The sequence below is a fragment of the Solanum lycopersicum genome, chromosome 2 (genome assembly GCF_036512215.1).
Source record: "Solanum lycopersicum chromosome 2, SLM_r2.1".
NCBI classification, from domain to species: Eukaryota; Viridiplantae; Streptophyta; class Magnoliopsida; order Solanales; family Solanaceae; genus Solanum; species Solanum lycopersicum.
Genome location: NC_090801.1, coordinates 51985517 through 52000668, shown reverse-complemented (window position 1 = coordinate 52000668; position 15152 = coordinate 51985517). Strand labels below are relative to the sequence as shown.

Genomic DNA, 15152 nt, shown 5'->3' with positions numbered 1-15152 from the left:
CAATTATGATATCATAATTTGAAATTATAAGATGAAAATAAAATTTATTAAGATATGCGATATAAAATTATTATATTGTATATTTTCTCATAAATATAAGAATTTTATAAGTTGTAAACTATTAAAATAAGGGAAAAGGGTAAAAAAAGTATCTTTAAACTACGTGAAAGGAAAAAAATATCTTTGGCTGTAAAATGTTTTAAACTATACGAAAGGAATAAAAATGCCCTATGTTTGTTGTTTGCTCCAAAAATGTCCTTGTCGTCAATGATTTGATCCAAAAATGTTGTTATTGTTATATAATGGCTCAAATTGCTCATTTTTCAAATAAAGATATTATTATTTTCTTTTTAACACATTCTTTTTCTAACACTATATTTTTTTAAAAAATAGCATATGTTAATCCTACTTCATATCAGAAAAAAATAATAAGTATATTTCTTATTTGTTATTATTATTTTTTATCGTTATATAAATATAAATTAATGACGGATATATTATAATTTTATATATATAAAATATATTATACGTCGAAAGAGTACATGAAATTATTTAGTTTTAATTGATAAATGAAGTTAAAAAATTATTTTCTGCATTTTTATTTGTTAAAATGATTTTAGAAGAAATAAAACAAGAATAGTGTTCTTCAATAATATTTTAATTAAAAAGAAGATATGTTTAAAAAGAAAAAATACATTTATTCGTAAAAGGACATTTTAAACCCATTTTGTAACTATAAGGACATTTCTGGACCAAAATATTGATTACAAGGGCATTTTTGAGCTAAACTACAAACAAACTGTTCTTTTCACACGATTTAAGGACATTTTTGACTCTTTTCCCTTAAAATAATCACTATTATTTCTCATAAACATAAGAATCTCATTGTATATTACTCACATCGTTAAAGTGTGCTTCTCAAACTAATAAGTGATAGTTTAAAATTGAAACTCACGCTTTCACTGAAATTAAAAAAAAACACTAATTTAACTACTTATCTCAAGTAATTTGATAATGTCAAACGAAAAATAGGAAATGAAGTTGGTTGAATCAAAAGAGGCACGCTATGTTACTTTTTCAAAAAGGAAACTGAGTTTGTTCAAGAGAATTTTCAGCATTGACAGAAGCAAATGCTATTATTCTCCTCTTTTCACCTAGTGGAAAGCCATACTCCTATGGCAACACTGGTATCGAAAAAATAACTGAAAATTTTTATAAATGGAAATTAAATAATTCCCATGTTGTCGATCATGCTGAACGAGATCGAAAAAATTCTTGAACGAGATACAAAATTCCCATGTTGTTGATCATGAAGAACTAAAATCTTGAACAAGATCGAAAAAATTCGAAAAATGAGGTATAGGAGACCCACTGATGCGGTATTGGAAATGGTAGACCCACTTAAATAAAATGATAAGAAAGCCACTGTAGAACTGTTTACAAGATTTGTGTAATTGAACTCAAATATACTAAACCAGTAACTAACTACTGTGTTATTTTTCATAGAGAACTATTTGATGTTCTAAACTGTATAACAAGCAAAAAAGTTCAAGAATCATAAATAGTATATAGCAAGTGCGCATCAATCATCTGACCAAAAATCTACCTGCAATGCAAGCCAGCACACGAGAATTATAATTGTTGTCATCTGTGCTAACACCATTGCCTCTCTCTGAAATCTCAATGCTTCACTCCTTTGGCTTGAGGTGTTACTTGGTTTCTACGTAAGGCATCAAATGCCTTTTCAGGGACATAATGTTCTGATCCAAATATGGCTTTCAAGATATGAGGATCAGCATAGTTTAGCATTATGTTGTGTCACCGAAGACCAAGCCAAAGGCAGTACGCATGTAGTTCTTCACACTAACGGAGTATCATTCTTGATGGTGCTTCAGCAATTCAATTTACTCCATCCAGTAACCAATATAGGTCGTGGCACCAAAAATAAGAGACCAGGAAATGCAGCAGGACAGCAATCTCATTGGCAGTTAAAAGAGTTTAAGCTGCATCAATGTGCTTGGTGAATCAATGGCAGCATATAAGAAAAAAAATCGGTTGTATCCAAGCCTCATGGTGTTTGCTCATTAATCCACGAGCCATCCTAATGGACGCCCTAGCTTATATGAGGATTCTTTAACAAGAGTTTCACCTGTTCATCAGCTCTTTTTGAGAATTGTAAATATGGCTTTTAACACTTCCTTTGTGCTAATGGAATATAGATTTGTTACCTTTATCAAAAACAAGTACAGTTCCCTAATAACTTCTGGGGCTGAACAAGGATATGATGATAGAGCTGAATGTCACTAGGCATTAGCGTACTAGTCTCTTGCACCAGCTGAAAATTCTAGATAAGTTCAACTCCATAAGATCCTTCATTCTTTGTTTATTTCTCCTTGAATGTTCAATATCTAGAGTCCTGTAGGCAAGACCAAGCAAGTACATTGCTGGATGTAATCTCCTGCACAGTCAAGAGTATATCCGCACATTAAATGTTACTGCTTTCAAGCTAATGGGACATTCCTACAAAATTTCAAATGGCAATTCGTTTCTGCAACATCAAAACTTTCATATTACAATTGGAGATATTCCATATTCATGGGACATAATGAGAACGATAACCGATTCTAGCCAAGTGGCTTCGGCTAGGCTCATAAGAAATAAAGAAAGATTTCACATTAATCTTTTCAAGCAGGGTGCAAACACATCCTGCATTGTAAAATTAGAGTAATTTATCAAGATGCAAAACATCAAAGCATAGTTAACATATTACAATTGGAGATATTCCATATTCCTGGGACATAATGAGAACGATAACAGATTCTAGCCAAGTGGCTTCGGCTAGGCTCATAAGAAATAAAGAGAAAGATTTCACATTAATCTTTTCAAGCAGGGTGCAAACACATCCTGTATTGTAAAGTTAGATCAATTTATCAAGATGCAAAACATCAAAGCATAGTTAACAGCACAATTCATAATATACCTTAAAAAAATCTGCCACAGTGCCACATAGATTTATCATTAAATGGGTGGAGAATTTCAATTCATGTGTTTCAGGCTTCTACGCCAGATACTTACTTCTCAAAGTGATCATTTGCCTCCAAGCCATCCCAATACCTCTGAGATGGCACATTTCGGCCTTTCTTATCTCTGCCAAACGTCTCCACATACCAACCTCCAATGTCATGCATGCCACATCGAGGTTCAAATAGCCAGAATCTGTTGGAGAGAAAAATCATTACTAATAACATCAATAAGCAAAAAACCTGAGAGACCTATATCTCATATTAATAACAAGAAAAAAAGTGTTCGACTAGAAAACATTCTGATATGAATACTTTAAGCCCAATGTTCTATGCATTTCCTAATTTTAAGTTATGAATAATAAAGAAAATTCACAATCCAATGGCATCATCTGCAGGTCAACTTATATGGCCCACTTGTGTCTCTAGGAGCCGGAAATTCATTTAACTACTAATGAATCCAATCTAAAGAAAATCTAACAAAATTGATCAGCTTGATATATGGACACTGAAGTCGGAAGTTCCCACACTTTCAACAAACAAGCACCAAAGCTACCAACATAGGATGAGCAGAGCCTTGTGATATGAAATGGAAAGGAGACCAACTATGACTTTTCATGACATTGAAATGCAATAAACCATTATTACTAGCATAAGATTAGCTATTAGCTCTCTAACCTTTTGTCTTCTAATAGTTAACCATTATCTTGTTTTTTTTTAAGATTACACTTGTTCGCCATAAGCTTTCATAATTCCACCTTCTGAGAAAAGAGTAACAAAAAATGAAAAGAGAGGGAGAACAGGAAGAGAAACAACAGTGATAGAAGTAGAAAGAGAGGATATCAACCATGACCCACAATTTTTCTCAAAGTTAAATACGGATGACTAGACATCAATAAATGAGTAAACCATGACTTCCGTTAACAAAGTCATTCCTTTTCCATTATTCTTTTCCATCCAACAAAAAGCAGATAGACTAAATCCAGTTCAATAATAAGATTCTCTCTAGGCCCACCTCTTCACCTTATATTGAAGCTAGACAATAGGCACTAACGTCATGATAGTTTGGCGAAAATATAGGAAGAGAATAGTTAGCACTCTTGATGAGCATTGACTCAAAAGGTTATGTTATGGACTTTACTTGCTCGGAGGTAGCTTAGCTTTGCTGCATCTGCACTCACAGGTTAATACTTCATCTCCTAATTGATACCAGTGCATGTGTCTTACCTGAAAAAAGAGAATTTGACGCAAGTTAAAGTGGAAGATTATGAATATGATACTTCAAGCCAAACATACATCCATTCCAAGAAAAAATTTCGATAGTTGCAAGTCAAATATACTTCAAGACCAACCAACAACTTGAAGTCCAAATGCCAAAAATCATAGTGAGAGCAATCTGAGGACTGCTTATAAAAAAGTACTAATAAACAACTAGTATGCCTCAGTCCCAAGCAAGTTGGAGACAGCTATCTGAATCCTCACTAACCACGTTCCCGTTTAAATTCATCTCAAGTTAACACTACACAAAATAACAATAAAATTGGAAGGTATTAGAAGTTCTCCATATTTCCTACTGGCATAAAAACCGTTAATAAGGCTAAAAGACTCTTAAAAAGAGTAGCACCAAAAGTAAATATATTAACATGACTAAGACATATTCAATAACCATAAGAATTCTAAGCTTGCTTATCAAAAAGCACGCCCATAATTTTTTTTATTGCATTCAGACAGTGACATTAGAACGACACTTCCAACCTTATGAAAATATTTACAGCTACTTCTCAGAAGCACCTGCCAATTGGCATATAGGAAAAGAGAACTCCGCACCAACTCGCCCTTCCGCTCCCCTCTTTATCTAATGAAGGATATTTGACAGGAAAAAAGCTATAGAGAACAGTAGACAATATTACACTCACCAGCAATGTTCGATGCTTCATAATCTCATGGGTTTTCACACCGTTGTTGTCGTAAACATCGCAAGAACCTTCTTCAGGACTGGTCCCCAACCCTTTTATCATTCCCAGTGGAATGACAGACTTCCATCCGAAGTCCATTAGGTTACTTTTGGGGACGTCATGTGAGCTGAGGTAAACATGAATGCAGTCATCAATACCTTCATTCTGTATCCCATTATATCTACTCCTAGGTGGAACTCTTGTTGCCATAGCAACAAGCCTCCCTCCAACATGCAATTCTAAGTCTCTGTATGCATCTGATGTATAGTACTTGGAACTTCTCAATTGCTTTTGATCAGAACCAGCAGCAGCCGTCTCCGAATGCATTTTAATGGGGATGTTTTCAAGGGAATGAAATAAGTCTGCTTCTAAGGATGTCAGTCTCTCCATAGAAGCATGTGACAGTTCAGGGACATTTTTTGCTAAACAGACCATCCCGAAAAGATCTCGCCCATAAACCAGGTGTAGAACCTCAGCTGTTTCATATACTGATCGCTCCTCAGCTTCAAAAAACTCAGGAAGGAGATCTGACTCAATCTCAGGGCCGTAGAATGCTAACTGTAATGCTGAGTAAAAATCTCTTTCCAGTGCTTCCAAATAGCCTGATCCAGATACTACCCTTTTTTCAGCCAATATGTCGTTTATTGTTTGTCTATACCACTTTAACCATTCAACAACTTCCATTTCCTTGATTGCCGTGCTATAGGATTCATACATGCACATTTTAGAACCTTGTCTAGAATGCATATGAACAAGTGCTTTCCGGAATGAGAGATACTCGTCATAATGCGCTCTCCTCTCAGAATCGGATAGAATCTGCATTCCATTGGTTATCCAAGTAAATACTGTACATCTCTAGTACATTAAAAATTATCACTCTTTACCATGTATATGTGTGACATAACATTTTGTACTAATTCAGAAATTCAAGAGGACGTCTATGATATTAATTTATTGAACTAAGTCACCAACTAAGAATGAAAAGCCTGCCACAAAGCATATGCTTATATTTCTCTAAGTTCAATTGAACTCTCAATCAAAATTAAAATTGCGGCTCTTTCATATCCCAATTATTTTTACTCCTCAATCCTAAATTGAACTAGTTCAGGTCAATTATATGACTCGTCCGCATCCACTCCGCTCTGTTTGCGAATTTAATGTTCAGATAAATCATCATAATTGGACTATTTTTTACTCAACCCCTCCACAACTCGCCTACTCTATCCAAACTTGGAACCAACTACACTTCGCAAAAATAGGTAGAGCTAAACATCCAATGGTCTACTATACAAAATTTTAAATCCTCACTTTGAGCTAATAACAAATGTTCCATATGATGAATTGAACTAAGAACAATTCAACAAACATATTTATCCTAATAAGAAAGCACTCCATCCATCTCATTTTACTTGGCCCTGTACCACCATTTTAGCACATCAAGAGGTTTTTATTACTTTTTCCCAATATTAAACAACTATGTGAAATAGTAGTAGTTTCAAAGCATCGGTAATAAGTTAAGTTTAGAAAGATACACCTCGAACAAAACTTTCTATAACTTTCTTAAGAGTGTGTCAGGTAAGGGTCAAGTAAAATGAATCGGAGCAAGTAACTCAGTCAATTGAGGCAGAAAAATTTATTGAGGAATATGATCATAGTGAAAAATGAAAATTGTAAGGCAGAAAACGCATAACCTCATATGCAGCAAGTATTTCAATGAATCGCTTGGAAGTAGAGGAATTATGCGTGGAATGAGCAAGGTCGGGATGAGTCTCCTTAGCCAATTTACGAAAAGAATTTTTGATTTCATCAAAGGAGCTTGTTTCTGATACACCTAGAAGCTCGTAAGCGTTAGGTCCAGCAAATTCTGAACGAATCGATTCGGCTCCTATAGTAAGCCACCGGTTTGTGATGAATCGGGGATGACATTTGTGTAGTAGCAGAGAGAAAGCCATGTCATTCGATAAACCTGAAATTGTAAGAACCTGAAATTGATGATTATGACGGTAGAGAGAGTGAAGAAGAGGTTTTTCCGATGGAGAACTTCGTTTCTAAGATTAGGAGCCTATTGTTGAAGACGGTGGCATTCTTTCTTTTCTTTAATTAGAGAAAGTATTAAAAAATGGTGAATTGATATAAATTATTTTTTCCATTTGAAAAAGAATATTTAAAAAAGAAAGCAAATTATGTTAAATATATTAAAATGTTTTTTAATTTTGTAGTCTTCAATATGTCATATCGAAAGTTAGAATTAACTGTCATCATTAAAAAAAAGGCTTATTTTTTTTAAAAAAAAAACTAAAAAGAAATAAGATTATTCTTTGACCGTCTTAAACCTACATATATTTTCATATATTCTCCATTTGTAATGTGACATAACGAGTAACCTCAAACTCTTATTAAAATATCAGAATTTTAATTAAAAATTTGAAAAAAATAATGAAAACAACATTAATTTTGGCAAGAATTTAGAAATACTCAAATTGCAAAATAAAGTATAACTTTGAAAATAATTCAATTTCATACTAAATTTAGTCATATTTTAAACACTTTTTTTTGTTAATATTTTACCAATGGTTCAATTCTATCGACAGTTATTTCCCCTCGCTCTTGGAAAAAATGCAACTAGGGAGATTTTTTTATTTTTCGCTTGTAACGTCTTTTTCTTGATCTTTTAACATTTCTTTTAACTTATCAATGCTAAGTCACGAACTAAAAGATAAATATAGCAAGTAATCTTTATTTTTTACTTTAAAATTATAAAAAAAATATTAAGTTAACATAATTAGAAGTACTTTAAAATATTAATTTATACAATTTAGGGGAAATTAAGTAAACACCTCATAAAATAAAATAATTACAAAGATACACTCATTTATATATTCATATTTCCACTAAATAATTACTATACTTTCAAATAATTTCACTTAATTAATACTAAATAAGTATTATATATTGCATTGATATCATCAATAACTTTACAATTTATGAGAATTTTATGTTTATGAAAAAATATACAATATAAAAAATCAAAATTATATATTCAAATAAAATATTAATTTTATATCATAATTTCATGTCGCATAATTATACGAGTTATTTGAACATCGTCTTTGTAGAGTGCTTGACACACAAGAAAAGATCGATTTTCTAGTCTTTCGTTTAGTGGTAAGAAAGAAAAAGAGTATTATCCGAAATAATGAGAGTGTATATTAATAGCACATAAATCCCATTCAACTTAAAAATTGCACGCATAGAAAGGAGCCCTGGCATTCCCCGCCACGCTTTAGCGTCGAATTAGAAAGGAGCCCTAGGGTTTTTCTCTTTCCGACCTCTGAGTCTCAGGCAAATCATGGGTGGAGGCAACGGTCAGAAAGCGAAGATGGCTCGGGAGAGGAATCTGGAGAAGCTGAAGGGTGCTAAAGGTATTTTCCGTTTTTCCATCTACACGATCAAAATCTATTTATCTGTAATCCAGATCTTACTTGTATTACTTTTTGGTAAAAATTAAGTCGTATTTGTCCTTGAATTATCCCGATTTGATCTCAGTGTAGGTAGAAAACCTCTTAGATAAATAATTTAGCTCTATTTTGTATTAATTTGTTAAATCATCTCATATACGCAGGAAGTCAGCTCGATACGAACAAAAAGGCCATGAATATCCAGGTAATGTTTTCAATTTCATTTTTTTGCAGTAAAATATTGCAGTATTTTTTGCAAATTTAAGTTTTGATAGGAAGTATATCACATACTAATTATAATTATAAGTAATTGAACGAATTTGAATTCATGAAATTTGCGGAAGTTGTACATAAACTGACTTGGTATCAGCCATTTGTAGACTGAATGACCAACACTTCCCCGTCCAACTAAACCTGGATAGTAATGAAGTTGCAAATATCTTCAGTTTTGAAAAAGTTTCCCCTTTTTAAGCTATAAATATTATTAATACTAATAATAGGATAAAATTTTTCCGAGGGGGTGTTTTAGTGGTTGAGGAGTTGTGTGACAGCCTTGAATGTCAAGATTTGTATCCAACAGAGGTGATGTGACGTGAGTTAATCCCCTATAACTCTATGGGAGAAGGTGAAAAATTGTCTGTTGCCTAAGCCTTAGTGGACATAGTTACCTGTGTAGCTGTGCAAATAGCATATACGTGGAGCATTACTCTTGTATGAGTGGTTGATAATTGTCTCTAATATGCATCAATGAATGATAATCTTTTGATCCGTCAAACTTCTCTAATGTGCAAATTAAAATATCAAAGGTCCCTAGTCCCTATTTACATTTAGTATTTCTTCCTAGTTCTTTTCACTCTTTTCTTTTGCTCCTTTATGTGGGAAGTAAGGGAACTCTCCTCAATTTGTAGTTAATGTTTCTATTGGATTACTTGTCAAAAAAAGTTTCTTTTTGAAGTAAAACGCACTGCATTGATGTCTGCATTGTAGTGATGTGTTTTGAAATAAAAGGTGAAAGAGTTAGCTACCTTGTGTTTTTCCATTAACTTTTGTATGTCCGTCCCCCCCTCTTGAATTGTCCTATAGAACACTCTATGTATAGCTGCAACTTGGACTTCTTCTTTTCCCCTTTGTTAGAACTTGGTCTAGGTCTAATTTTGAGACCCCATTTTGTTGTTACAGTTACTTCTGAAGCTTAGAGTTCTGGATTTTAGATTTATTTGAAGGGGCAATGTTTATTAGCTGTTTTTCTGAAAGAAATGTATTATGTTGCATTTCTAAAACTGAATAACTTAATTTCTGTTTGTACCTAGGTGGAGATACTAGTTTCTGAAAGTTTGAATCTGAAAATTTGAAACTAAAAACTACTGGCAAAAAGAGATTTGCAATTGAAAACCAATGTTAACTAGGAAAAGTTTCACTTAATGGAGATGCAATCATCGTTAAGAAACTTATGTAACTACGTAAGTGAGAATAGATACATAAAGGAGGATAACAAGACTGTTGGTAGGACATTGAAGGGAGTTCTGAACTTTTTAGTTTATGAGGAATTTGATTGAATACATAATTTAATGTGTTAAGTTGACTGACATATCTTATTAGATTTGAAAGAAATTATTATTGTAATGCTAGCAAATTTAAGCTTAATATAAAAAGCATCATGTGAAAATTGAAAGTATAAATAGCCTAATGAATTTGAATTCATGAAATTTGCGAATTATATCAAACTTCTCTTCTTTCAAATTTTTTTTGAATGAATTAAGAGGTTGTATAACAAAAGCATCTAGAAGATGCAAGAATTTACAGAGAGAAATAGGCGATTACTCCTGTACAACAAAAAATAGCAGGGTCTGAGTTATAACCTATAGCAAAAACTCAAGGCTGTTAAACCATTGAGAGGGAGCTAATGAAATCTAAAAGGAGAATTACATCATTTACAGAGGACGGTTGCTCCAACTAAAATGATTCGTTGAACTTTTAGATTTCAAGGATCAGTTAGGAATTGAAGTCTCATCATAACATCCACAGTTTCTTTCCATCCATATACAACAGAATGTACGGATGGTACCATTTACAAGATTTTCTTGATGGATCTATCCACTTCTCTTAAGTTCCAACTTTCAAATGCTTTCCTGGGTGAGTTGTGTTGACCAGCTGGTGCCAAAAACTGCAAAATACATGGACCAAATGCCTGCTGCCACAGGGCAATGTAAATACAAATGATTCACTTCATCTTCTATAAGATGGAACATGAAAGGAATACTTAAGTTGATGGGTAATATGCATATTTTAAACTTTATCGCCAGCACTTCCTCTTCCAACTTAAATTGGAAGTAATGAAGAAGTTGCACATATATTCAGTTTAAAAAATGTATCCATCATTGGGGGACTTGTGGCTATTAATTGGATATAATTGTTCCCTTGACAATAGTGGCTTAGCAGTTGAAGAGTTGTAGTAATAGCTTTGGATATCAAGATTCATTGTCCAATGGAGGTGACATTTTGTGAATTCTTCCACCCTACACAAAAAGGGGTTGAATCCTTCTCATCAGCATATCTATGTTGCGCGGATTCTTCTTTTCGGCCGCCGGACCCGACACGGGTGTACGGTGCGTGTCAGATTTGGTCAATGCCATCTGGATACTTTGAGCAGAGTTGAGTAAAATTTTTTTGGGGGGGAGGGGGTGGATTGAGAATTCGAAAAACTCGTCAACTTAAAAAATCGCACTTCGGTGGCATTATGGGAGAGAGACGATCTGAGATGGATCGAACTTCGGCAGAATTTTGGGAGAGAGAGAGAGTAGGAATGAACTACGTTTGGCTGTTGAGGTCTTGTTGTTTTCTTAGAGGCAGGGACGACTAACGAGGCAGATGAAATAAAATATTTCCCTTGATGGCGGTGGCTTAGCAATTGAAGAGTTGTAGTAACAGCTCTGCATATCAAGATTCATTGGAGGTGACATTTTGTGAATTCTTTCCTCCTACACAAAAAGGGGTTGAATCCTTCTAATCAGCCTAGCTATGTCGTGCGGACTCTTCGTTTTGGCTGCCAGACGCGACATGGGTGTGCGGTGTGTATCAGATTTGGTCAATGCCATACGGTTTGAGCAGACTTGGGTACATTTACTTTTTTTTTTTGGGGGGGGGGGGGGGGTTGGATTGAGAATTTGGAAAATTCGAGGACTTGAAATTGATCGAACTTCGGTGGCATTACGGGAGAGAGAGAGACGACCTGAGATGGATCGAAGTTCAGCAGCATTCTGTGATAGAGAGAGAGAGAGAGTATGAATGAGCTAGGGTTGACTGTTAAGGTCTTGTTGTTTTCTAAGAGGCAGTGGCGAGTAACGAGGCAGATGAAATAAAATATATAAACTAGTGTTTTGCAGAGATTTTTAAATTTCTTGTATACCCTTTATGGGTTGCACCTACACATTTTGGCCTATCCACTTCTAATGACATTTTACCTTTCATGGGCCTACTCTTTGTATAATCAGTGTTCTGGACTTTTATTATGTAGTGTAAAAATTCTTTAATAACTTGGACAACATATCTTAATATTATCATTTACACATAATTCTTTTAGCTTTATAATTGGTTAGGAGCTAAGACTAGGATAACCATTGTGACATTTGACTCCAAATTGAACTCTACAGAATATCTCTCAAATTTAGACTATTTTTATAAATCAATTTTTATAATGTTGAATATTTTAGCCGAATCCCCTTACCTGTGTTTATTCGGATTCGGACCCCGGAATCTTAAAATTTATATTTGCCTAATCCGACGCTCGGATCCACACCCGTCTTGGATACCCGCACATGAGTCCAAGCAACATAGCAGCCTGGTCTTGGTAGGCAGGGCTATATGGTGTTGCCATACCTGTGCCAGTTGCACGTACTCGGTGGATTTGTCGAGGTGCTTGCAAGAAAATGAGTCCAGATATTAATGCAATAAAAAGGAATAAAAAATAGGTAGAAGTGTCATAAAAATAGAATAACTGGGGGTATGGCCCCAGTTAGTGATAAAATAAGAATAGGGAGGCATATATGGTGAATGTTGTATCCTGTTAGTCGTGTATTTTTGCATTTTCCTGTTTACCTTTTGTGTTTGCCATTTGGGAATGTCAAGCATATTGTTCGGGAATGAGTAGTTGAGGATTGGTTGATTGCTGATTTACAAATATCTTTTTGTCTGTCCAATAGTGGCACTAGCATATACAATAGCACCCAAGGGAGTGACTAGTGGTTAATAACCCTAAGGTCTTAGGTTCAAAACTCAGCAGAGATTAAATAACATTAGGTGATTCTTCCCATATGTCCTAGCCTTTGTGGATAGAGTTACCTAGTACCTGATGTTGGTTGGAGGTGGGAGGTATCCTGTGAAAATAGTCGAGGTGCGAAAGCTGTCTCAAGACACCACGATCAGAAAAAAAAAAAGAGAGTCTAACAATCTAATGCCCCCTCAGCATTGAAATATGTGCTCATTGATTTATTTGTATTCCACAGCGAGTTTTTTCATAACTATATGCTAACATATACCTGATTTAAGAGAAAACAAACATTAGCCAGTTCCTTCCATTGTTTTTGGCTGAATATTGGGAGATATAATTTGAAGTGATCTAATTTCTTTTGAAGGTTCTTACTTTTTAAAAATCTTTCAGTAAGCTTATGTTTTGTCAAATTGTGAACTACTCCTTGCCTAAACTTATTTGAGAGGGATAATTTGAATATATTCAAAGTCAATTTACAGTTTACTGTTAAATAGGCCAATTTGTTTTGGCTAGTTCAGCTTTCTTATTGGTTTTGCTCAACTGTTATGGCCTCTTGGTTTCAAAAGAGTGTGCGGAGTCTGTAATACCATCAGAATATTTCTAAATCATAGCTCAATTTCGGAGGAGCATTTTGATTATGTTTTATGATGTCATAGTGACTAAAATTCTTGATGTACTACTACTGTCTCTGTTATTCATTAAGCAAAATATCACATGAACCACCTATACTAACTTCTTCTCTTTGGCATATTTACCTCAACAGTAGGAGGTAGCGATATCATTTCTGTTGTCCAACTGTTGACAGATGAGGGACTAGTTGCATGAGTATATTTTTCTTGTAACTGAATTCCCTAGTTGGATATAGAGTGGATTAGGAAGTTCTATTTCCATGATTCTCAGTTATTAGCGAGCAGGCTTGTTTATTACAATTTTTTATAGCTTATGGCTAATGTAAGAAATTTTTTCTTAGCCATCAGTTAAGTTGGTTTGATGCCTGCAAACTCATACATAAACTTTCCTTTGGTTTATTGGTTAACTCGTCTGTTTTGTAAATGATGGCAGTGCAAGGTATGTATGCAGACATTTATGTGCACAACATCAGAGGTGAAGTGTAAGGAACATGCTGAAGCAAAGCACCCAAAATCTGATCTCTATGCTTGTTTTCCTCATCTCAAAAGTTGAAGTCCTTTTATGTGTCAAACATCCTTGCAGAAAAAAAAAGTTGGTATGATTAATGATCTACCAGTCACTAAATGCAACAGTCAGCTCAATCACGCTGTGAACTGTTTGTAGTTATTGTGTGTGTGTTTGTGAGACTTGCAACTTGTGTTAATGGTTCGTCTTAATAATGAAGCTTCCTGTCGACAAGACAATGTCATATGACATGAAACAAGCAGTTGCTGAAATTAAAACCTATATGTTAAGAAATTAGAAACCATTTGAGAACATCTAAATTCCAGTTTTCTTACTACTATAGTAATTAACCACCAAACCAATGAAGCCTCCATTACTATATCTTAAATCACTATGCTAAACGAACCTCGAAGATTGTGAATGGAGCTCTAGAATGTTCTCAACTCCTGAACATCGGGACAATAAAAATTGAGGGAGTTATCAGTTCACAGCTCCAATTTTCAAATATCATTTTTTAAGCTTATTATTTTATTAACTCCTTTTCAAATTTAAGAAAGATCAATGTCCAAATTAATGCCTAGTAAGGAAAATCTTAGTTTTGTTTCCATGAGAGTTCAGCTCAACAAGTAGTGCTTTAGTTTGATGACCCGTTACGTCCTTATGCTATTTAAAGACGTAAACTGTCTATCTGGAAGCTTACATGATGAAGTATATCAGCATTTGCTTCTCGATTTATGGATAGTTTCTTGGAAAAACTCTAAAATATTTTTGCTAATATGTAGGATTTGTGTAATAATGTTTGCATATTAGTTCTATAAAACTATAAATAGAAGGACATTCATTAGTAAAATCGTTAAGCAAAGTTCAATTAAAATTCTCCACAACACAATTCTTCCTACCAATTCTATGACTTGGCATAGCAAGATTATGAACAAGTAGTGCAAAAACAGGTGCAAGTTATCTAGTACCGTATGTGTACTTGGTTGAAGATTGATAACGTGACATTTAACTGTATTTGGTTGTTTTCATGGACTCATTAGTTCACACTCCAAAGAAACCAGCTGTATATTAGACCTACCATGCAATTATTTTTTTCAATTAATTGTGCCTTGTTGTGTGTGTTTTCCGCTTTATGTTTTCTTGCCCAAAACTTTACGCTGTTTTGAACTTGCTAAAATATATGCCCATTAGTGGAGATCAAGGGTTGTGGGATCGGCCAGGGGGTCGGGTCTTGAGTCGAGGTCGGGGCAGGGGTTCGGGTTTTGCATAGGGGCTAGCGTCAGGTCTCGGGTCTGGGGTCAGGATCGTTCTTGGCTAG

The 15152-nt window shown here is 34.4% G+C and overlaps 2 protein-coding genes across 4 annotated transcripts; one reads left to right on the top strand and one right to left on the bottom strand.

Moving 5' to 3' along the window:
• Window positions 1-1380: 1380 nt before the first annotated feature.
• On the bottom strand, window positions 1381-7080 carry LOC101244737 (uncharacterized). Of its 3 annotated transcripts, XR_740192.4 has the most exons (6): window positions 6667-7080; window positions 4937-5791; window positions 4162-4247; window positions 3076-3216; window positions 2229-2458; window positions 1381-2149 (listed from the first exon to the last, which is right to left on the bottom strand). XR_740192.4 is itself a non-coding variant. In XM_004233403.5 (5 exons), the coding sequence occupies exons 1-5, from the start codon at window positions 6925-6927 to the stop codon at window positions 2311-2313; spliced, it is 1491 nt and encodes a 496-aa protein (XP_004233451.1). In that variant the 5' UTR covers window positions 6928-7080; the 3' UTR covers window positions 1381-2310. The 3 variants fall into 3 exon arrangements, 1 of the variants encoding a protein (XP_004233451.1); XM_004233403.5 differs by having other exon boundaries at window positions 1381-2458; XR_011214621.1 differs by lacking the exons at window positions 1381-2149; window positions 2229-2458 and having other exon boundaries at window positions 3083-3216; window positions 4044-4247.
• Window positions 7081-8065: 985 nt separating this feature from the next.
• Window positions 8066-14154, top strand: LOC101245224 (uncharacterized). The gene is made up of 3 exons (XM_004233404.5): window positions 8066-8397; window positions 8598-8638; window positions 13763-14154. Exons 1-3 carry the CDS (start codon window positions 8325-8327, stop codon window positions 13880-13882), a joined length of 234 nt encoding a protein of 77 aa, XP_004233452.1. The 5' UTR covers window positions 8066-8324; the 3' UTR covers window positions 13883-14154.
• The last annotated feature ends 998 nt before the right edge of the window (window positions 14155-15152 follow it).